The sequence below is a fragment of the Uloborus diversus genome, chromosome 2 (assembly GCF_026930045.1).
Source record: "Uloborus diversus isolate 005 chromosome 2, Udiv.v.3.1, whole genome shotgun sequence".
Lineage (NCBI taxonomy): Eukaryota > Metazoa > Arthropoda > Arachnida > Araneae > Uloboridae > Uloborus > Uloborus diversus.
In genome coordinates, this window is record NC_072732.1 from 124,606,958 (window position 1) to 124,630,724 (window position 23,767).

Below are 23,767 nucleotides of genomic sequence, written 5' to 3' on the forward strand. Positions count from 1 at the left end.
TACAAAATTGTAATATTTAAAGAAATTAAAATAAACCAAGATACGATTATTTTTGCCGCGTAGTCGGACAAAATTTCCCGAATAAGGAAATTTTTGGGAGTGCCTCTGCCTATGTCGTCACTTTAAGATACTACCTCGCACTAGTTTTAAAAATAATTTCGTCAATTGAATCCCAACCTTGATTGAAATTTTAATTTACCGCACAAAAATAATTCGCACAAAAAAATTACATAATTCCTGTTAGAAATATCAAGGACAACACAACTTTTATTAGAAGCAATTTTATTCAACAGAGTACGTAACAAAATGTAAATGGCCAACTAGATGCTACAGAATGAAATGATTAAACACATATTTCTAAGTTTAAGTTTTTGTGCTAATGTTGAAAACTCTTATGTGTCATAAGAAATAAAATTATCAACACTGTTTGATTAGGAACCAATACCACACTTTTCGAAATTAAAGAACAGCTACTGGAGTCGTAGTTGGAAAACAATGTGCAGCGCTCACTTAAGAATGTTCCACTAAGAAGTGTTAGAAGTTGCGTAACAAGATCAGCAGCTTCATTCCCACAGATCAAAGAAGATATATTTTCCGAACATCGAATGTTTTCAAAATAGATGCTGTAAAACAAAAGGAAAAATCACATAACCACTATCAAATAGAGATTTTTTAAAAGAAAAATGAGGATTTTGAGGTAGTTGTAAGCTTTGTTTTAAAATGTTTTATTAATGAATATATTCCCCTTTAATTTCAGCAAAAGGTAGCAATTACAAAATAATTTCATGTTTAAAAAAAATAAACAAAAATTTTTGTAGAAGCCTGAGCAGGAAACATAAACATTGTTTTTTAACTCTCCCATAGTTAGTGGCTAGGAAAGCTAATTTTCACCTATAGGCAACATGAGATCAATTCCTGATTTAAAGACCTTGCCGCTTATTTCACTTATTGTGCAATGCTGGGAGATCTTACACGCAAAATAGTGGGTAGTTTATTCATGCACAAATTTATTTATTTAGTTGCTGCTTATTTATATAAGATAAGTACATAATTGGTTGCTTGGTTGATTAATTTTTTTTTTTTTTTTTGGCGCAAGAGTCAGAATAGGTTATACCGCGCCAAACGATTGTTAAAAGTAGAAAAATGTGCCAGAAAAGAGTTTAAATAAAGTGTAAGGGACATAAAACTTCATGAATTTTAAAAAAATTGCCGAAATAAACACATGAAGTTTTAAATTTTGAGGCATAAAAACGTAGGTGGTGTTCTATTATTTATTTTGGCAGGTGAACATTTGTTTTAAAAAAACCGTGTTATATTTATTATTATTTACCTCTTCGTATGGCACTTTAAAATATTTTCAGGAAAGAAGCTGATTTGAAGCAAATAAAATATATTTTTTAAATTATTAACGACATTAATTTTCCCGTAGAATTTGAGCCAGGTGTTAAAAACTATAAATAGCGAGTATGAGAGTTGACGAAATATTTCACGTTGAAATGTCACATTAAAGTAGATGATTTGGGAAATGCCGTGCGAACAAAATTTGAGTTTTATTCGAAAATAACCTTAGTGCAACAAAGTAACTGTAGGAAATACAAAGTGCACAAAGCACAGATTAGAAATTATTGAAGACACATATTTCATGGTTTCAAGGAACCCCTTTTTAATTGCAGAAAGTTTGTGCTTTGGATTACGCGTCTGCAATCGATTGCTAATTTGCGCATAATGTAAGGTGTAATTCATACTGTTACTGAGGATTTTGTTACAAAACAATGAAGACCTCGGTTCAAGGAGGGAACAGCTCCATTTCAAAAACTTTCAAGAACAAAAAAAGAAAAGACAATAGCAAAAATTCTGTTTTACAACAGATTTTCTCCTTATATTCAGTATTTATATTAGACTTGATTTCTATGAAACTATTTTCAACGACGTTTTAATGAAATATTATACCGATGCATAATTCATTGTTACGTATTGGGGCTCTCTCGTCGTCAAAAAGTGCAGCTGTCTCGATCCTGCTCCCAAGTCATTAATTGTAAATAGTATACTTTTCATGTTCCTAGCTCTTACCGTTTTTCCGGGGGTTTTCCCCCTCGAATAAACATCTTCTTTTATTAAATGTACAGATAAATGTTTGTCACTTAGGGTATTGTTTCAGTAGTAATTAAGTAAATAAATACAAAATTATTGGAAATCCCCCCCCCCGCCCTTAGTGTGATAAATTTTGGGGGATGAACTAGAAACCTGTTTAGGGTTTACACACGCCTCCCCTCACCACTTAAGTTGCAAAATAATATCACCTCATCAGATAATGATTAAATTTGATATTGACTTTGTATAAATCAATGAGAAAAAAGTATTCAAAAACTACATACACGGATCCATAACATCTTGAGTAGTTTTTTGATAACATTCTGTATAAATATTAAACAAAAAAGAAAGAAAAAATGCATATGCAAACGATCTTATCACGAGAAAAGAGGAGGTTGAGAGATGAAATTTCATAAAACTTTAAATGCAAACCGTTTGACAGCTAAGGCATCTTTTGCAATTTGTGCTTTGATTACCTAACAGAACATTGCTTATTTGTAATTTCATCTATTTCTGCAGTTTTTATATTGAAGTTTTAAATAAAATTAATGTAATGTGTTTTCAAAAGTCTTCTTTAAGTATAATTTCAAATATACTACTGAGAAAAATCATTAACCCGTTTTAAGCTACTTCCGTACTCGAATTAACTCATATCCTTCACAGCACCGTCGACCAGTTTATTTCCGTTGAAGAAGGGTGGAGGTTGTTGCAAATATCACAATTTGCAATTACAATTAAAGTATCGTACGATTAAAATAATTGTGCTGTCAGAACAACGAAATTCGTTTCAAAAAAGACCTACCAGCAAGTCTTCTGAAGTAATAGGTCTCCTTCAAAGACTTCAGAATCGATCTTTTTCTGCATAGCTAGATACTTTTCTGTGCAGCTGTCCAATTCATTAGAGATGGATCTTAGACAAAGAGAGTGTTTCAGATATTCTGAAAATATATTACTTAAAAAATATTTTTTAAAAACAGTTTCACTTTTATCACATAAGTATTTTTAGCATTGTGAAACTACGACCACATATAACAGTTTCATGTTAAAGAAAAACAGACAAATAAATTTTTGCTATAAATCTTATATGCTTATTTTACCGCCACAATTCAAATTACAATATTATGTGCGAATGAGTGCGAGCCCTGGGTTTGACTATCAGTAAATTCATCTTGTAATTTCAAGTGTTTGCTCAAAGTTTCGAGAAAGTCAACCAAATATATAAATCATATGTAAATAATAATCTAATTAACATTCTAATATGTAACTCTAATATGTAACAATTCCCTACATGTTCTTAAAAGTTCTGTACAAAAAGCTACTTTTAAGCTGAGGAAGTCAGTTGCCAGTTTGATCGCTCCGCCTGGGTTAAATAAAACCTGTTTTCAGTTACTAAACGGTGCTCTCATTCTGCGTGACATTATCAACCCGAAATATCCATCTATAGTTTTAAGAAACCGATTTTTGATTGTATGGTTTTAAATTTGCAAAACAAATCTAGATGTTTGGTTGTTTTGGAAACTTTCGAGAACATGAACTTTCGATGCGTAATAACATTGAACATAACAACGGGCCCACATAAACCAACTTTGTGGACCACATTTGGGTCGTGGTTCGTAGGTTAGTAACCACTGCTTTAAACATTTAGAAACTATTTTCTTGATTTAACTTTTCGCTATTTTGATTGAAAAAAATCTTTTAGGTCACATTTCTCACTCTATACTATACAATTCCAAGTTATCCGATGCGGCCGAACAACTTTCAAGCAGGTTAATTTTCATTAAAAATGGTTTAGCAATTGCTATTTCGTAGATTCATAATTGTAAGTAAATTTCCTTCACTTACGTTTTCTCATCGAGCCGTTTTCAAAACAAAAATCATTGATAAATTTGTGTGCTCCTTGAATCATTAGTTCAAATTGGGCCCGTTCATCCTTCGGCAAGCATTCTTCAGCAAAGGAATTCACACATTTCACCGCAACAAATTGCTTCCTGGCAATGACGGAAAAAGTTCAGTTACGGCTTTTGAGATAACATAAAAGAAAAATAAAGAAAAAAATGTGTGTATATATATCCAATTCAAATTCTGACACTTTGAATTCAAATTATGTTTTTCGCAATCACGAATTGCGACAGACCGCACTCATTGGAGGCTATTGTTTCTAGAAACGGCTCATGTCCTCCCAAGCCTGCCACTCCTCCTGGGTGGTTACGTGTGTGTGTGTGTAAGGACTTGTTTGTGTGTAGACGTGTGCGTATGTAGGAGTGTGTGTATGCAGGACATGGATGCTACCGCCTAGGAGGAGGGGATTCCGGTTGACAGTGCTGCTAGAGGAGGCTAGGACCAGAGGAGCAGCTCCGTCCTCCGGTGGACGGCGGTGCTGCAGAGGCCCCTGGTTCATTCTGAAAAAGGGAAAAAAAAAAACCTGCTAAAACAAGGGTTGACTTATTTAAATCAAAACTAGAAAACAACTTCTAGAGATTTTAGCAACATTTTAATGCCTGTACTAATAACAACACCTTATGTACGCAAGCAGCACGGAGAACTGAAGTGCTTTGATGGAGAATATAGTTTAAAAATTACCCCTTCCTTTTGCAATTGAGAGTTTACAGCGCATATGATGTAGTTAAACGTCTAGAGCTTGCGGCATGAGCAAAATACTCACAACAAAAAAAATATGCGTCTTTCGTTAGTTTTGTTTCATCAAATGCTATCATTTTCTGTAACACATGGAGTTTAAAGTAAATAGTAGGGGATTGTGGAGCGAAGGGAAATAGTTAAGATGATAAATCTTTTTCAAAATTAACAAATTAGAAATTTGTTTTGAAAATTCATAAAAAAAGAACGATGCATTTTATAATAAAACTACCATTGGAACATTATTTTTAATTTTGGGCAGAAAATTTGAGTCTTCAAAAAAAGAGGAATGTTCCTTTTTTTTCAAAGGGCAAAGTGAAAAATAAAACGTTTTTCTAATGGAATATTTTCTGTTCGAATTTGACATTTTTTTAAAATCAAATGAATCAGTTAATAAAAGATTTAGTGAATAAATAAAAAGATAATTAAACAATTAGGGAATAATTAAATTAATTAAAAATTATGAAAATAATAATAATGAGTGAGTAAAAGATTTAAAAGAATAAGAAAATAAGTGATTGAATGGATAAAAATTGAATTACGCGATGAAAGAATGTAAATGAATGAATTAATTAATAAATGAATAAGTAAGTAACTTTGTAAATGATTGAGTGAGTAAACGAAATAAAATATTTCACCTGAGCACATCCACTTTGCAACGCATGTACTTGACCAATTGGAAAACAATATTTAAAATACAAATAAGCTTAATATTAACTAAAGAAATACTGCACTGATTATTGGGAGGCCTTAATTAGTATTTAAAAAGTTAACAACAAGAATTTTATCATTTTATAGTAACAAAAATAGTTTTTGATTTACAACAAAATATTACAATACAAGTATACATTTTTTAAAAATTACCTGTAATATCATTTGCTTTAATATTCGTAGTATTTTTTTTTTTCCTGACTGGAATAGACTTCATATGATACTACATAGTTAATATATTACCGAAATATAGGTGGCACTAAAAGCAGAGTAAATATTTGAACATTTCAATGTGTCCCGCTATTTCATTTTGCCCCAAGTTCCCCTAAACGAAATACTTAGAACTAAATAACACTTTGATTTTTGGGGGGGGGGGGGGGAAATGGTGTAAGAAATATTATAACGTGCGAGTTCTCAGAGTACTCATTTTACAGCGAGGGTTTATTTCTACCAGGATGTTTCAGAAAAATTGTTAGAAATGTAGATCAACGCTAGTAAAACAAAAAATGGATCATAACAGAAAGAGTTATAAAGTTCACAGCAAATATTGGCGAGAGAAAAAGCCGAAATAAAATTAAACTTTTGTATTTTCATTTTGTTTTTATTGGAGAAGAGTTAACTACTAGTGCAGTGACAGGTGTGGGAAGTTTTACCTCCTCAGATGGTACTAATTTTAATGTAATGCATCGATAGAAATAAAATACGGCAGATTTCAAAGATAATTATACCTGCACATCTCAGTAAGCGTTTCATCATCGCTTGCGTAGTGATAACGGTAACTCTCGGACTTAAGATCTTGAATTTCTTTACCACAAGCTATAGATTCACTGGAAGAACATTCGTAAGCTTTGGTGTTTTGTATCAAATCTAAAAATATTATTACAAAAAATTAGTTAAATTTACACAACTAGTTTTAATGTCAAACAAAATATATTATAACAATCTAAGTACGGTCCAAAATATCGAATCACTAATTTTCTAGTACAATCGGACCTCCATATATCGAAGTAGCAAATTGCCGGGAAAAAATTCGACACATAGAAATTTCGATATACAGAAACGATTTTATTTTATCCTAAAAATCTCCTAAAACATTAAAATTAAAGTTAATTTTCGTGTATGAAACCTAATTTCTAACTTATACGAGCATTGGATTAAATGAAAGTTAATAATTAAAAAAATAACATAAATTACATTTTTACGCCATCATACATCTTCATTCTTTGGCAATTCAACTTGATCCGCAACATTAGGGGATTTTCGTTTTGACAAATCAGGAGGAAAGATTAATCTACTTAACTTGAATGATTTTTACTGCAGCTAAAACGACTAGGAACAATAATCAACAGACAAAAGGGATGACTTGAAACTGATTTTACAATGTTACTGGTTACAACAAGGGCTGTGGAGTCGGAGTGATTTTGGAGTGAAGGAGTTGGATTCGGAGTCGTTGGAAAACATGCAGACTCCGACTCCGGGCTTCTTTTTTTCTTTCCTTGTTACTGACTCTCTTTGTATTTTTTTTAAACTGAATACCAATTGGTTCGATTACATGTATAAAAAGATACTAATGAGAAAATAATTGCCGTTATGGCAAACAGCTAGCTTGAGCGCTTACCGAACTTTCTGTAGCCGTCCCCTAGTTTGCTTGCTTTTTAACTTAACTAATAGCAACTGTCAGCAAACAGTTTTGTTGCCTAACATTTTCAAGTAATCACTTTCAAATAAAAATAAAAATATAGTGTTTTGTTCGATCTCAGTTATAAAATAGTTTAAAAAAACGTAACAAATTAGTAAGTCGAGGCCCGTAGCTAAGGTTGAAACTTTTAAGGGTGGACGGCAAATTCAAAGAAGTTCTGGCGCGAAAGCACGAATCCAAAAGATCCGATGAAATAATCTAATGTTTTTTTTTTCTTTATTAAGACTATTTCTATAAGCTTGATTCTCACTAAAAAGTATGGAACAAAATTATGTAAATGATTTCTTGATTACAACACTCAATTATTGCAGTTAATCTTAAAATCTTCATATTAAGGTTAATTCTAAAGCAGCCAATAAAATTTAAATTAAAAATTAGGCGAAGAAAAAATAAGGGTATAGTAAAAGCTATTCGTACAAATTTGTATACCGTCGCATTTTGTGTAAAAATAGCTCCTGACGTATATGTGCCCTATTTTCGTTGACATTTTATTGATGAAATATAATTTAAAATATATTCGCGAAAATTTTCAGGATTAAAATATTTATATTTTTTATAAACTCTGAAATTAACTTTGGGTGACATCTACCAGATAGGTGTCAACCGGAGTAAACCACCCCCTCTCAAGAATCTGGATTTAGAAAAAAAGCTTTTTTTTTTTTTCTCTCAAGTTACAGCTTTCAAAAATTGAAAACGCACGATTTGATCAATATCTATTTGTTAAACATTAAAAAGGGGCAAATTACAGGTAATCCTTTTCAATTTTTTAAAAGGGGTTTTTAAGTGATCTCACTTTTTAACTCGTAACTATTGGAAAATTTGATTTTTAAATTGAATTTCTAACGTTGTATACGTCTTGGGTTTACAATAAAAAGCAAAATGTGAAATTTTCATAAAAAGGAATTAAGATTTCAATCTCTGTTTAGAGGTTTTCCCCCTTCCCCTGAAGGGAGAGAGGGAGTTGAAAAAATACAATTAAAAAAAAATCCGGAGTCGGAGTCGAGCGTTTCAAAATACAGGAGTCGGAGTCGGGGTCGGCCATTTTCCTTCCGACTCCGCAGCCCTGGTTACAACTAAGATATTTGAAATAAACTTGAGGGAATTTAAGAATTCTAGAACGAAGCAACGACCTATCTACACATCCCTCAACCCCAGATTTCTTATGAGTTTCGTAGCAACCTTTAGTGAACATAATTTTCTCCCCTAACCTTTATTTTTCATGAGACAGTCTAAAGAGAAAAAAAAAAATCTACGAATGTCTCGAAAAAAAAATTCGATATATAGAGATTTTTTCGATACATAGAAACAATTTTTCTATGTAATGAACAAGGAAATTTGCTGTGATTTCGATATATAGAAAATTTTGATATGTGGAAGTTCGATTTATGGAGGTTCGACTGTAATTTATTAATTACATACATTTTCGAGTTTGTTTGCTTGCATGGGAACCTTTTATAAACATTGCATTGACACAATAAACTTATCTAACATTGCAGGTAGTACAGGATAAATTTGCAGCAGAAAGAAAAGATCTCTAACCCTCTTTCACTATCAATGATGTACTAGAGTAACCGTTACCAATTGATTAGAGACTCCTTCAAAGATTTATTAGTAAGAAACTTGAGGTTACTTTTATAAAGGAAGAACGTTTGGGATATATTTTAGGGAAAGAATAATAATATTTACTAATAATAAAGCAGGAAGTTTGTGTCTCTAGATCTCGGTCTGGATGTCTGTTACGCGCATAGCACCTAGACCGTTCGGCCGATTTTCATGAAATTTGGCCAAATTAGTTCGTAGCATTGGGGCGAGTACTTCGAAGTGATTTTTCAAAATTCAATTTTGTTCTTTTTCTATTCAATCTTTAAGAATATTTTACTGAGCAAATTATCATAACGTGGATGAGTAAATTACCATAATGTGGACGGAAAATGAACATAGCAAATTGGTGAGAAATTCATCATCTATTATTTGTAAATATACAGGCGAAGCAAATGACCTTTTAATTTTTTTACTACGGTCAAAGCCGTGCGGGTTTTGCTAGTAATAATAATAAAGCAATGAGGGAGCAAAATAGAATTAACTGTATCAAAATAAACTGTCGTTCAAGCAGTAAGGAAGTTTATGAGCGGGAAGGTTTATGGTTTGTTTTATAGAATATTGGTCCCTCCTTTGGAAAGTATTCTTCTGGGAGTGGTACGTGATTTTTGATTGGTTTGCAGGCCCGTCACTTCATTTTTTTCCAGGGGGGGGGGGTGTAAATACTCAATGCAAATATTATCACAAAACATTAATATTTCAAAGCCGGGAGGGAGGGACAAAGTGATCCCATTGACCCCTCTAGGTGACGGGTCTGGGGGTGTGCCGCAGATGTTGAAGGAGGATTAGAGAACCATGGGAACTAGGACCAAAGATAACCAAAGATAATAGAACCATGTACTACATCTGGTGAATTCCGAAAATCGAAATAAAATTAGAAAAGCATGTACATTTTGAAGCACTAACACTAGTTGACTAGCTTTAATAACTGAAAATTATAAAGAAGTATGCTAGAAAAATTAGACCGCAGCCAACGTTAATAATTCAAGACTTCGATAACTGCATAAAAACTGCATTTTACTCATCAAATATACAAGGGTTTATGGTACTTAGCAAGGTTTTGTGCATTAATTTCGTGATGAAACATTGATGATGTTTTTCTTACTTTGTTGAAGATTAATACACAATAGTACATGATGCGGGTCGCAGCAGCAAAAGCAGATCTTTCAAATTCCAATTTTTTCGTTAATGCGTTTTTTTTTTAAAGCTTTTCTTTGCAATATTTAAGTACGTCAACAACCTGAGACAGAGAGTTTCAAAAGTGTCCCCTAAATGGTTTAAACAAAACTGGAAAACATATTGTAACTTATCTTTTTGTAGCAACATAAATACAACTACAGTACGAATGTACTACTTTTGCAGCCATATTGATCTACTTATATGTTATTCTAAGATAAAAATTTCTAAAAAAATGCAATGAGGATCCTCACAAAAAACCCGACAAAAGTTTTCGTTGACTCTGCAACATTTGAAGTCCACGGTACAAACAAACTAAAGCCATTCTACATTCAAATATTTTGCATAAGATGCTCATAAAGCTAGTTTTTGTCTTGAAAACTAAAAAATAAGTCGTTTAAGGAAAAATCAAATTTACACTTGCTCAGAAAACTGATTGATGCAATTATACAAATATTCATTTGTGTGATATTATAACTATTTACTTTACGAATACAGATTTTGCATGTGACAAACGAAATATTAAAAAAAATATTATAAAAACACATATAAGGTACAAATGTAAATTTCCTCTTATTTAAAATAAGATCAATTGACGCAATTATATAATCATTTACCGCAACGACGTTTCTTTCAGTGATATTAAAATTTAACATTGTTAAGTACAAATACTTTGCGTGCAACGTAAAAGCAAATTTATTCTAAAAATAATTTTAAAAAATAAATAAGGTAAACAATCCGGTTTCCACTTATTTAGAATAAGACAAAAATAATTGAAAAAAAAAAGGTAAACAATCCGATTTCCACTTATTTAGAATAAGACCAATTGACGCAATTGTATAAACATTCATCTCAGTGAGATCTATTTCAGTGATATTTATTTCAGTGATATATAAACTTAATTTATAAGTGCAAATACTTTGCGTGTAACGTACAACAAATTTCTTCTAAAAATAGTTTAAAAAAAAGGAGGTAAAAAATTTAATTTCCACTTTTTTTGCAATTATGTGAACATTCACTTCAGTGATATTAAAAACACATATACAATAATATTTCAAAAAAAAAAAAAAACACATACAATGTAAAAAATAAATGTTAACTTACTGAGTATAAGACCAATTGACGTAATTATATAAACATTCATCTCAGTGACATTTATTTCAGCAAATAAACGTGTTTTCAAAGCCGGTTGACTGGCAGCACGAAAAATTTGGCTTCTCACTATTTTTACGTCATCTTAAATCACGTGGTTACAATCTCGCTGGAGTAGAATGCAGACATTCGCCTTTTTCTTTTAACTAAAGACTGGAACGAGAGCACCATTAAAATTCATTCTTTTTTTTATTTTTGTAAATTCAAAGTGGAATTTATGCAAAAATGCAACCTGATAGAAGAAATAAGTTTCCCACATTTGAATTTCTCACCTGCCATTTTCCCTTTTGTGTTTACAGCTGAACGAATAAAGCACCATCAGACAGCGTGGAGTTATTTTTAAAGGTGTATCGTACGATTGTTGGGTTGATCTTTTTATAAGACAAGTGCGCGTGTCCTAATTGGCAACATTTAAGCATTCATGTCACTGAAGATTTTCTTTTTTTTACTTTCAGTATCTTTTTTTAATGTGTAATTCATCACTTTCGATGAATGAAGACTGATCGGTTGTGAATTTCTCACTCATTTGTGTCATTAATAAATGAACATAGGAATGATATTAAATTTTCATTAACGGTAGTAAACAAGGAAGATAAAGCACAAATTGGCAATAGATTGCAACACTTTGCGAATTTGATGTTATAAATTTTTATTAATGTAATAAACAATGTAGATGAGGCACAAATTAGCAAATTGATTGCAGCAATTTGATCATCTGCATCATACAAATTAGCTAATTGGTCACAACAATTCGATAATTTGTGCAACCAATTTGCTAATTTGAGTATATCATTTTTTATTAACAGGAGTAAACAAGGTATAATAAATATGCAGCAATTTGATCATCTGCATCATACAAATTAGCTAATTGGTCACAACAATTCGATAATTTGTGCAACCAATTTGCTAGTTTGAGTATATCATTTTTTATTAACAGGAGTAAACAAGGTATAATAAAGCGCAAATTAGCAAATTTAATGCAACAATTTTCTAATTTGTGGAATCAGTTTGCTAATTTGATGATGTAAATCTTTATTAACGGTAACAAACAATGTGGCAAGTTGATTGAAACAAATTGTTAACTTGTGTAACCAACTTGCTTGTTTGATGGTATTTTTTAAACGATCAAGCAACGTAGTTAAAAGCACAAATTTGCAAAATTGATTGCAACAATTTGATCATTTGAATCATACAAATTAGCCAATTGATAGCAAAAATTTGATCATTTCTGTACTTCAGAGCCAGAAGCACGTAAGTCCAAAAATTGCAATTTTCTGTTTATTAGTGCAATGTACGTAGAAGCCTACCCAAACATCGAGCCATGTGAACCTAATTCTTTATAAAATAATTATTTTCATTTTTTTTTTGGCAAGGTTAAAAGAGCGCGTGCTCCATCCTTTGCATGCACTAGGAAAACGTTTTTCCACTCTACTATAAAATTATCATTAGGTGGCTTACTCTAGCTCTGAGGTACAGATTTGTGCAACCAATTAGTTAATTTCATGTTATCATTTTTTATTAACAGGAGTAAACAACGTAGATAAAGCACAAATTACCAAATTGATTGCAACAATTTACTAATTCGTGGAATCAATTTGCTAATTTGATGATATAACATTTTAGTAACGGAAGTAAAGCGTGAGGCGTAGGTAAAGCACAAATTAGCAAATTGATTGCAACAATGTGCTAATGTGTACGATCAATTTGCAAATTTCCTGATATGAATTTTGAATAACGGTAATAAACATTGTAGAAAAAGCGCAAAGTAGCAAATTGGTTGCCATAATTTACAAATTTGTACAACCAATTTGTTAATTTCATGTTATCATTTTTTATTAACAGGAGTAAACAACGTAGATAAAGCACAAATTACCAAATTGATTGCAACAATTTACTAATTCATGGAATAAATTTGCTAGTTTGATGATATAAAATTTTATTAATGGTTATAAACAACGTAGATAAAGCACAAACTAGCAAACTGATTGCAACAATTTGATAATTTGTGTACCAATTTGCAAACTTCCTGAAATAAATTTTTACTAATTAGTCAACAACATAGATAAAGAGCAAATTAGCAAATTGGTTGCTAATTTTAAAATCAGTGTCCTAATTTGAACTATTCCGACGTTGTTTGCTACTGTTGATTTGTTGCCACAGTGTAAAAAAATCATTTCGATATCAATCTTTTTTTGGTATTCTGTTTCAGTTTTATTATCATTTACAATAAAATAAAGGGTCACCTACAAATAATGTCACATTTTGAACAGGAGAGGGTTCGTGAAATTGTGCCAGTTTGTGACGAAGGGTGATGGAGGATGTATCACGAAGTGGTGACAAGAGACATTTTGGTTGAAATTAAAAATATATTTTCCTGTGAAATGTTTATGTAAAACACGTAAAAATGGGAAAAGAGAATGCAAATTGAAGTGTGAGTAAGAGGGTTAAATCAACGCCTCCTATAAATAACCACCAATAATCATACACGCCTCGCTACAGCCATCTATTTATATTCGGTTCGATCCTCCGGTCAGAGGGCGCTGCTCAGCATACGCATGCACTACCAGTCTGCAATTTTATTCATTTGCATATCATGCCCTACTTTACATTTCCTGCAATTTTTAGCTCACTCGCATAAGTCCTTCGTAGTGTTGCAATTTTCAGGAGTGTATTACTAAAGACTGATTTCTTTATTACTGACAGCATTTTGCATAATTTTTTGTACAGAAGCCTAAGTTAAACATTTGTCATTCGTATAGTTTGAGGGAAAAAATGTTTTGCTTCGTGTGATTTAGATATTTTAGATACGTGGTAATTAAAACCAGAAAGATACGCACAACAGATAGAGACGCTATGAAAAATATTTTATATTTTCTGTGCATAAATGTTGTATTGTATTCTAACTTTAACCCAAATGCATGAAAAATGGAACACAATACGAATTTGGTTGTTTTATAAACATTAATGCAAAACATTAATGCGCGTTAACCCTTACAGGCGCGGGTCATTAAAATTTTAGAAATATAATAAAAAAACACAATGGACGGGATAAATTGGTTATCTGGACATAGATTTTACAGTCAAAATTTTTTTAAATTCACCCCCTCCATCTTGGGGTGGTGTCCCCGTTTGTGACCACCGCCCGCCTAGAGCAGAAATTATTTTCTGAAGTGGTTATGCTTACCACGTATGACAATTGGAGTAATTTCAAATATTTTAAGCTCTTAAGCATTTTTACTAATTATTTCAATAATTTATGCCATTAAGAATATTTAGAACACAAAATTCAATATTCTTACTATAAAAATTCCAAGATAAAGATGAAGTAAAATTCAAGAAAGTTCATATAGATTATATAAAATTATCTCAGTAAGCAATTTAAAATGTTAAAAATATTTTTGGCACATTGTTCTTGCTTTATGTGCATTCCTTTTGTGCTATAAAATATTAAATGAAAAAATACGACTGTATAATACCATTTACAGAAAAAATAATATCAAAGCTGATAATAAAAAAAGTATACAACTTTCTGGTAGGAAAAGCAGATCTCAAATGTGTGCAGGCATGGACCTTCAAATTCACCTGTTCTGGGTCAAGAACCCAAAATAAATAAACAAAAGCCCATTGTAGACAATTCTTTTGGTCCCCCTTTTCTGAAATGTATCAAATTACATCTTTCACCCACAACAGTGAGATCAATGCTCTAGACGGGCGGTGTCCACATTTGGTTACACCTGGAAAGAAACTTTGTTTATGCATTCAAAAATGAACTCGAATCTTTTACAAAATTATGATTGATTAGCTCAGGATTCCTGAGGGAAAATGGTTGACTCATTTAGTTTATGGTGTAAATTTTAAAATCTTGAAAAAAATATTGTATTTGAGCTTGAAAATCGAGGTATTTTGAACAAGAAATTAAGACAACAAAAAGAGTCATATTTAATTGTGCTGCCATCTCTGTGCATTACAGAGAAATAAAAGCAACTAATGCAGCGATTTTTGGAGTTTTAAAGAAAAAACTTTTTTTAAAGAAATTTTTAAAATTGGTGTCCCTTTTTGTGACCACCGCGCCGGAAAGGGTTATGCAAATTGTATTTGGATTTTGATGTTAAGCATATTTTATAAAACAAAAATAATTGACACTTAATACTATTGAAGGAGAGGACGATGTTTGTTAGTTAATCGAGCAAATTTTCGGTAGGAATCATCCAATATTTAAATAACAAGCAATATACTTAGAAATTCGTAATTAATGATTATGTTCAATTTTTTTTTATTGAATTAAGAGTTTTTTATTTTTGATATTCAGTCTTACGGATAGGACACTTCTAAACGCAATAAGATGTAAACAGTTCCTATACCCTCTCTATGCTATTGATAATAGCGTTTGATTTCATAAGTTTTGAAAGGATGTGTAAACTATTACAATTTTTATTTTTCTTCAATCAATTTATAAATTTATTAATGACTAGTGGTACACGCACGGCTTTGCCCGTAATAGAAAAATTAAAAGGTCTTTTGGTTCGCCTGTATATTTACAAATAATGTATGGTGAATTTTCTCGCCAACTGGCTTGTACCCATGTTACGGTTCCACGTTATAATAATTTCGTATCTCACCAATTGGCATGTGCCCATGTTACGGTTCCACGTTATGGTAATTTCGTAATTTATTCATCCATCTTATGATAATTTTGTTCTTAAAATTGGAATAGAAAAAGAACCACATTGAATTTTCGAAAAATCGCTTCGAGATGCACACCCCATGCTACAAAACCGATTTAACGATATCCTCATTTTAATGATACATATCACAGCTCCGTATTGGACTGCATTGCATGTCTATGCTTTTCGATTTAACGATATCCCTGATTTAATGTAACTTTTTCCAATCCATCGCCAATCGCTAAATTGGGGTTATACTGTATTATTGCTTGTTTTTCAGTTATTTAAATAGTCGGTCATTAATTTAGAATTATACAGTTACTAAAAATAAAAAGGCACATTTTCCTTCAATTTAAGTAAAAACTGAAGTTTAAAACAATTTAAAAATACATTATCAGACCCTGTATGAATCTTAAAAGTAATATAGAATAAGAAATGTCCTTGTATAATAAATGTTCTTTGTACTGTGTAGTCTTCTGTTAAGTCTATCTACTCTGATAAGAATGTGCTACGAAACTTGAAAATTGAAGTGTGAGCAAGGTTTTATAGCATTTTTGGAAAAATATATTTTTTCATTTGGCAATTTAAATTGACACAGTATAAGATAAAAATCAGTAGAATTATAGTTTAAATATTGTAATTGGTATTTAAGTGAATGTTTCTCATTCAAGAGTTTTTCCTTATAACATGATTGAACTGTTTTTTTTTAAATCTTGTTCATAGGTGCCCCTGGCTTGTTTTTAACTTCAGCCCCCCCCCTTCAGGAGCGCTCGTGAACAACTGAAGAGATTAAAAAAACTATAAAATAAAGAAATAATTTTATGAAATTTTTTAAAAAATCTATGACACAAACAAAAGGTTAATCAAGGGGCTTTTTTTTTTCTCTTAGAAATCAATAACATTTTTTTGAAGACAAAAAAATAAAATTAAATAAGTTCACAAAATGTTCACGTATGCCCCTTTCCTTCTATTTTATTGCGAAAAGAAAATTTTTACTAACAAAAGGAAAAATATTTTATTAAAACTAACAATTAAAAACATCTGAATTGATATTTGTTTTAGGGAAAAACTGTGTTCAGAGGACAAATAATAATAATTATTTTTTTGGAAACATTCGTAATAGGCTCAATTGACCAATTAATGTTGTTTTACAAAATATAAGAATTGTTAAAAATTTAATATTGGAATGGTTAATGATAGAAGAAGAGTACAATAATTTAAAGACAATATTTCATATTTTTATTTATACTTATACATAAAACATATACATGTTTTACAATTGATACACAAAAAATACTTTTTTTTTTGGTTATTAAGTTTGTTACTCGTGTACAAAGCAGAATGATACGCATTTAAATATTTGTAATTACTTTAGAAAGAAAATACTTTAAACGTGTCAATATTGTACACCAAGAGGTATTTGGTTTTACCTAATACTCGCAATGGACTGTATCACATTAAGGAAAAAATATTGGTCTGAGTTAATTCTTAGAAGAACAGCCAATACAAGTAATTTAAATTTTTAATTTGAAACATTGAAATTCAAATAAGAAACTCACAGCTTTATTTTTATTCTGAAATATTGAAGTTAGTCTTTGAATCTTCTGTCTGTGCTTGGAAAACTTCCTTCGTTAACGTCCTTAAAGTGGAGCTGATTTTTTAAACAGCCGCATTTACTAAAGGTAAAACTAAAGAGCAATGGATTTATTAATTAATTCGAAGCTATTTAAAAATACCAGCTCTTATAAAAAAAATGTTTGGTGTATGAAATAATTTAGATTGCTTTATGCAGTGGAGACCAACTTTTTTTTACTCGAGAGCCGGACCTCAGATTTAACTGATTGTCGCGGGCCAGAACACACATAAGGTTTTAAAACTGTCCTAGGTAACATGGAAAAACAAAGAAAAGAAAATTACAAACCAAAAATTTTTGTTATTACAAGATGCCTTTTTTAATAAAGTGAAGTTTATATTTGATTTTCAGAGGCCAGTATTTGAGTATTTCTGTACAAATTTGTAATATGGTGATTAATTTTGATTTTCTTTTGGTAAAGTTGAACAAAACAACGGGCCACACTGGTCAGCTTCGCGAGCCAGATGTGGCCCGCGTAGGATGGGCACCACTGTTCTATCCAAAACAAAAAACAAATGTTACGTTAGTGTTCCGTGTATATTATAAGCATAACAGTGACAAAAATATTCGATATGACATGAACCGACTTCAAAGAATGTTATTCACTCATTGAAATCTTGAATTCAAAGCACTGATATCACAGTATTCACTTTTTATATTTAAAAAATGCAGTATAAATATTTTGTTGAATTAATTACAGTAGTACATCCTTTAAGAGACGCCTCTGAATAAGGGACACCTCTACTTAAGCGACACTTTTTCTGGTCCCAGTCCCTTTGAATAGGGACCTCCACGCCTTTGCCTCTCATTAAGGGACAGTCACAGAGTAAAAATATGTAAAAAATACATTAGAAACACCGAATTTATAAGTATTCAAGGGTCTCTTTTTGTCCGAAAAACAACTGGTAAAAGTTAAGCAAATAAACAAATAAATGTTCCGAAATTCTTCATGAGGCTTACAGTGGCTCCCAAAAGTGTTCGTACACTTTGAAATTTTTTAGTAAAACCAAAATAACTCGAAACTGAATTCGAATATAAAGTCCAATATTTTTTCACATCATTCCTATGTCATTCTAAATACAACCCATTGGTTTTTTCAAAATATTGACGGATCTTCTTTTTGAACTGGGTCAGAAAACGAAGAGACAGAGAAATAACACGCCACAAAAGTCATCGTACACTCAAATATTTTCGAATAAATTCATGATTAAAATTATCATATGCCGATTTTATGGATATTTTTGCATTATGTTGACATTTATAAGTCATTTGGCTTTAATTTTTTGTTTATTTATTCCTTAATATTGTGCTTATTACTGTAAAATGGCTGGTATTCGTACAAAACCGCAAATACCATTCAAATTTTGAATTTTTTTTCCCACAGTAGTTTTAAATTGGTTTGAAATGTCTCTAAATTAGTTAATTTATTTGTTTGTATAGTAAAGTGCTTGATAAAATGCTTTAAAGAAAGGAATCGGACCGAAAAACAAGGTAAGAAAAGGTCAACCTGCAAAGTTGACAAAACGTGATCGTAGATTTAAAGTTAAAAAATTTATGAAAAATACACATTTGAGTACTAGAAAAGTTTCTGCCGAGTTAAATGAAACATTTTACATTCAATTTTCACCTAAAATTGTTCGCCAAGTTCTCTGATTAGCTGGATTAAATGCCGCAGAAATTTTCTTGGTCGTGCGAAAAACAGAAAGCTTACGCTTTTCGTCGCAAAATCAATGATAAATAAGCTAAAAACGTTTTGGAATCACGTCTTACTTACAGATAAAAGTTAATTCAACATTTTTGGTTAAATTGTTGTATAACTGTAAGTAGAAGAAAAAAATAGGAACTTAATCTTAAGAACTTAGTTGAATCAGTTAATCAGGACGATGGAGGTGTTATAGTGTGAGGGTGCATATCAGCATTAGGACTTGGTAGTTTGGAATTTTTTGGTGAAATAATGAATCATGCCGTTCCTTTAAATATTTTAAAACCCAATTTTGAACTCTTAGCCAAAAATTTGGTTATTGGAAACAACTTTGTTTTTTATCTAGATAACGATAAGAAGCACTCGGTTTTCAACGTTTGCGTCTAGTGCCTCGAAAATTGTCCTAAAGTTTAGAAAATACCCCCTCAAACTCCAGATTTTAACTTAATGTAATGTATTTAGAGACATCTGGAGGCTAGATTACAAAAATAGAGCTTTAAAACAAAAATAGAGCTAGAAACAGTAAGACTCGAAGTGTGGTAGAACACTTACTCAGAAATTACGCAAAAAAATGAAAGAAAAAGAATGAAATCTATTCCCAGACGTTTAAAAGGTGTTATGAATACTGTATGATATTCTATTAATTAATAACTTAATCAAAACTTAAATTATTCAATAATATAAAGACATTTTATAAAGTGTACGAAGATTTTTGTGAGATAAAATTTCCGGCACTTTTTGGTTTTTGATTTTTAAAAAATTAAGTTTTAATATTTTTTAAAAAAATTTCATGTAATTTTGTTAAAAATTGTTCACAGATCTTATAATTAAATACCTATTCCGAAATATTAATTCTAACCAATTGATTGGGGCCTATTTCATTGAAAGTCGTAGGTGTACGAAGACTTTTGGGAGCCACTGTATATTCTTGCGTTTCCCTCTCATCATTTTTTTTTCAAATGGGCTAAACCCCAACAGATAGTGTGCTCCCCATGACAAACTTTGTGAAGAAAACTTGAAATGTGATCACATTGTTTTTCACATTGTAAATTACATGACATCAGACAAATCCACTTAACAGATTAATTTCAAAATTTTAATTAATGAAAATCAGTTACAAAACTTTGATACTACAAAATTTATGATGCAATTTTAATGTTATTTTTTTCCAGTCTGAATAATTCTGAATTTTATTTATTATATATAAATGAGAAACATTTTCAAGAATTAATTTTAAATGTTATCAGTTTACGTTTATTATGAATTTAGACTGGGTTAACAGAACATGCATGAATTCATATACAGGTAGTTATCAAAATAATGGAAACACCTGTGAATGAAAGTGACATGTTTGAATGTGCTTCGTAAGTAATGAAGAACAAAACTAGGTATGTGTTTTTTTTTTATAAATAGCAATGTACATATTCTGGTTGTATATGGTGACTTAATTGAAGTTCTGGAAATCTTGGATTTTTTTCAAGCACGTAAAATGTCTGACCTCGCAAACTTTAAAACAGGCCAAATTATTGGAACGCGTGTAACTGGAAGCAAGTGTAACTAAAACATCTCAACTTATTGGCGTTTCTAGAGGTATCTAGAGTATCTAAAGTCATGACAGCACACACACAACGCGGTAAGACAAGCTCGGCAAAGCAAAATAGTGGAGGGAAAGAGAAGCTCAGGGAAAGAAACCAACGGGTATTGAAGCGGATTGTCAAGTCTAAAAATCGAACAACAGCAGAAAAAGCGACCACAGAACTCAATGACCATCTGGATTCACCAGTGTGAGTGATTGCAGTCAGAAGCACCTTTTTTAACAGAACATTTACGGCAGAGTAGTGATTCCCAACACACTTGTCACAGAGTGTTTCCATTATTTTGATTACTACCTGTATCTCCGAAGAAGGGACACCTCTATTTAAGGGACAAATTGTCCGTTCCTCTTAGTGTTCCTTACTGAGAGGTTCTACTGTAATTAAAATAAGTGCATATAAATTACAAAAGCAAAGTGAGCAAACGTTAAAACTTTTAGTGACCACCAGTGTGCTGAAGCAGATGCGTCCATTTCGCCGACTATTGAATTGTCTATATCGTCGTCTATTGAGTTGTCTATATCGTTTTCTGTGACGTCATGATGTTCGTCATCATATAGCTCGCCCGCAAGCCCTTCGTACCAATACGGTAGTGGTGCCTTGTCACAAAAGAGTCGTTTATTGTTGCAGAAATGAGCTTTCATGTGACCTTGAAGTTTGTGGAGGGTAAAGGACACGAAGAAAGTTGCATTAGTGCTGCAGCCATCCCTTGTGATGTTGGAGAAGCAATCCTGGTACCAAGAGAAGAAGCTGAAACAGATTAAAAGGTTAATTTCCCGTTTGAAGCAATACAAACAAAGGTTTTTTCTTTGTTTAAATAGTGAAATTTAATCACATATTTGCTTTTTAGAAACCAATGCTTTGCTAATAGTAAAAAGGTGCAGAGTTTAGCTTTAAAGATTTTTTCGTCTAATCGTAAGTGTCAGCATATTAGAACAAATTTTCGCAATTGAACATTTTTTATTTATATTTCAACCAGTTAGAAAAATCTGATCATCACCTTTTTTAGATTACTTTGAACTTTAAACTAGTATTTTTTCTATAAATAAGAAAACCTTTTCTGTTTCATTTTTGTAGCCGAAGGATGACTGCGTATATGGCTAAACAGCTTGAAATATTTTCCAGTAGATTAGAACAGTAATTGACAGTGATAAAAAAAAATTTCCTGTAGGTAACGTGCATCAAAACTTGATGCGTATCTCGTCAAGTTCTATGCAATAAATTAAATCATTTTAGGTACTTCTTCAACAAAGTTCAAATTAGTTTTACTCTGTTTTCCAACTTTCGATTCTATGAACTATGTTTGAATCGAATAATTCCCTCTTAAGTTTTGAGTTTTTGTTTTAAGGACTTACCTACTTTTAAAATTTTTACTTATATTTTATTTATTTGAATAATTTTTATTTTTTTATTTGTTTTATTTGTTCATTTGGTGTTTTTCTTTTTTTTTAAATTTTATTTAGTCAATTTCCAATATCTTATTTATTTCATTAGTACTTTTATCTTTAATAGATCTTCCCTCAGCCTATTTTTAAAAATATAAAATAGTAAAAGAAAGGTTTGTAAACTCTTCATTAGTTTTTGATTTCTTTTTTCAGTGCATGAATTAATTTAGAGCTCAGGATTTTCTTTTTAGTTTTGGTACTTTGTCTGGTGTTTCGGCTGCTCGGTAACTACTGTAATGGTCATTTATACTGAGGCTAAGCATTGTGAATTATTGAGGGACCTACAAATTTAAGACAGAATCCGAACTACTATGATAGGATCTTTAAAAATACTTCATAGTTCAGTAACATTTAAAATAAGCTCATAAAATGTTCACGTGTACCGGGACTCGAACCCTGGTTCGTGGTACGAGGGTGTTGCGCTCTTCCTACATGTAACTGGAATGCTTTAGAGCATTGATTCATTGATTCAAGGGATGCAGAAATATTTTGTAACGGAGTTCATAAATCGATGTCAAAAATCGCTTTGTCGTAAAACTTTAAGTCCAAAAAAAAAAAAAAATCTTTGTTTACGTACAGTAATAAGCTCCTCCAACTTTTAAAATAAAAGTTCTATTTTTGAATACAAAAAATAAATAAATAAAAATAAAATAAAATAAAATAAAATAAAAAAATAAAAATTGATGGCGTGAAGAAATTGTCAATCAACTCCTGGCTGTAGAGTAAAAAATAAACAACGTCAGAAAAGCACAAATTTGCAGATTACTGCAAACACATGTTTCGGCGTTACAGGGTAAGCCTTTTTCAATGCAAAAAGTAATGAGCTTATGGATGATAAGACATCCGACAAAAGCTGTGTCTGCAGTAATCTGCGAATTTGTGCTTTTCTGACGTTGTTTATTCCTTACTCTACTGTTCAGCACAAAGATATTTATTGATCTGAAGTCCTGGCTGGTCAATGTTTTTTTATTTAAAAAAATATATTCATCTATATATTCTGCAAATGCCTACATAACAGTTAAAAAATTAATAAAATAAATTAAATTAAAAATAAATTTGGAGAACAAATGCATAAACGTTCCTGCAAGACTCAACGGCAGGCTTCAGAGAAACAACTGAATCGATTTCTTCCTCCAAATACGAACTAACATTTGTATTATCATGGCAACAAATCCGTGATGTACATTAGCGAACGGAAAAGGAAATGTCATAATTACATGTTCGGTGAGTGCGTTTAAAACAAAAGAGTTTCGCTGAATTGGGAAAACCTATTTTTTTTCCTATTTAGCAGTCATGCTTAGCTTTATCCGAATGTTTAAAATATTTTTTTATGCATCTTAATGTTGCATCGATTTTTTAATTGAATATTCTTTCATTGGATCCCCAGACGCCCTGAACTTAAATTTTTGGGAAGGCGGAAATTCTCAAGTCGTCAAATGGAACTTCAAAATTTGCCGAATGATAAAAAATGGGGAAAAGAGAACTTCTAATGAAAAGGGTTATTCGAGCATTCAAAAATTGCAATATTGTAATTGTGTCTTCAAATTTGCTGAATCGTCGGACATAGTTTGCCGACTGAGGAAATTTCGGGAGGTTCCAGTGACCTCCCGTGACCTCCCATATAAGCCGTGACCTCCTATGATTAGATCCTCTTCAATTTGATTTTTCG

The 23,767-nt window shown here is 31.4% G+C and overlaps 2 protein-coding genes across 5 annotated transcripts in view; both read right to left on the reverse strand.

The window, feature by feature from the left end:
• Window positions 1–293: 293 nt before the first annotated feature.
• LOC129217312 (uncharacterized) lies at window positions 294–11,400 on the reverse strand. 3 transcript variants are annotated; one of them, XM_054851589.1, is made up of 6 exons: window positions 11,335–11,400; window positions 11,015–11,215; window positions 6,165–6,303; window positions 3,934–4,079; window positions 2,894–3,029; window positions 294–623 (listed from the first exon to the last, which is right to left on the reverse strand). In XM_054851589.1, the coding sequence occupies exons 2-6, from the start codon at window positions 11,052–11,054 to the stop codon at window positions 377–379; spliced, it is 708 nt and encodes a 235-aa protein (XP_054707564.1). In that variant the 5' UTR covers window positions 11,055–11,215; window positions 11,335–11,400; the 3' UTR covers window positions 294–376. The 3 variants fall into 3 exon arrangements, with proteins under 3 accessions (XP_054707564.1, XP_054707565.1, XP_054707566.1); XM_054851590.1 differs by lacking the exon at window positions 11,335–11,400 and adding an exon at window positions 11,295–11,324; XM_054851591.1 differs by lacking the exon at window positions 2,894–3,029 and having other exon boundaries at window positions 428–623; window positions 11,015–11,363.
• Window positions 11,401–19,980: 8,580 nt separating this feature from the next.
• Window positions 19,981–23,767, reverse strand: part of LOC129216026 (uncharacterized) — a 40,243-nt gene continuing 36,456 nt past the window's right edge. For both annotated transcript variants that reach the window (XM_054850170.1, XM_054850169.1), the window contains one exon: window positions 19,981–21,403. In XM_054850170.1, coding sequence (XP_054706145.1) covers window positions 21,037–21,403 — 367 coding nt within the window. In that variant the 3' untranslated portion in view covers window positions 19,981–21,036. The remainder of the gene's footprint in view (window positions 21,404–23,767) is intronic.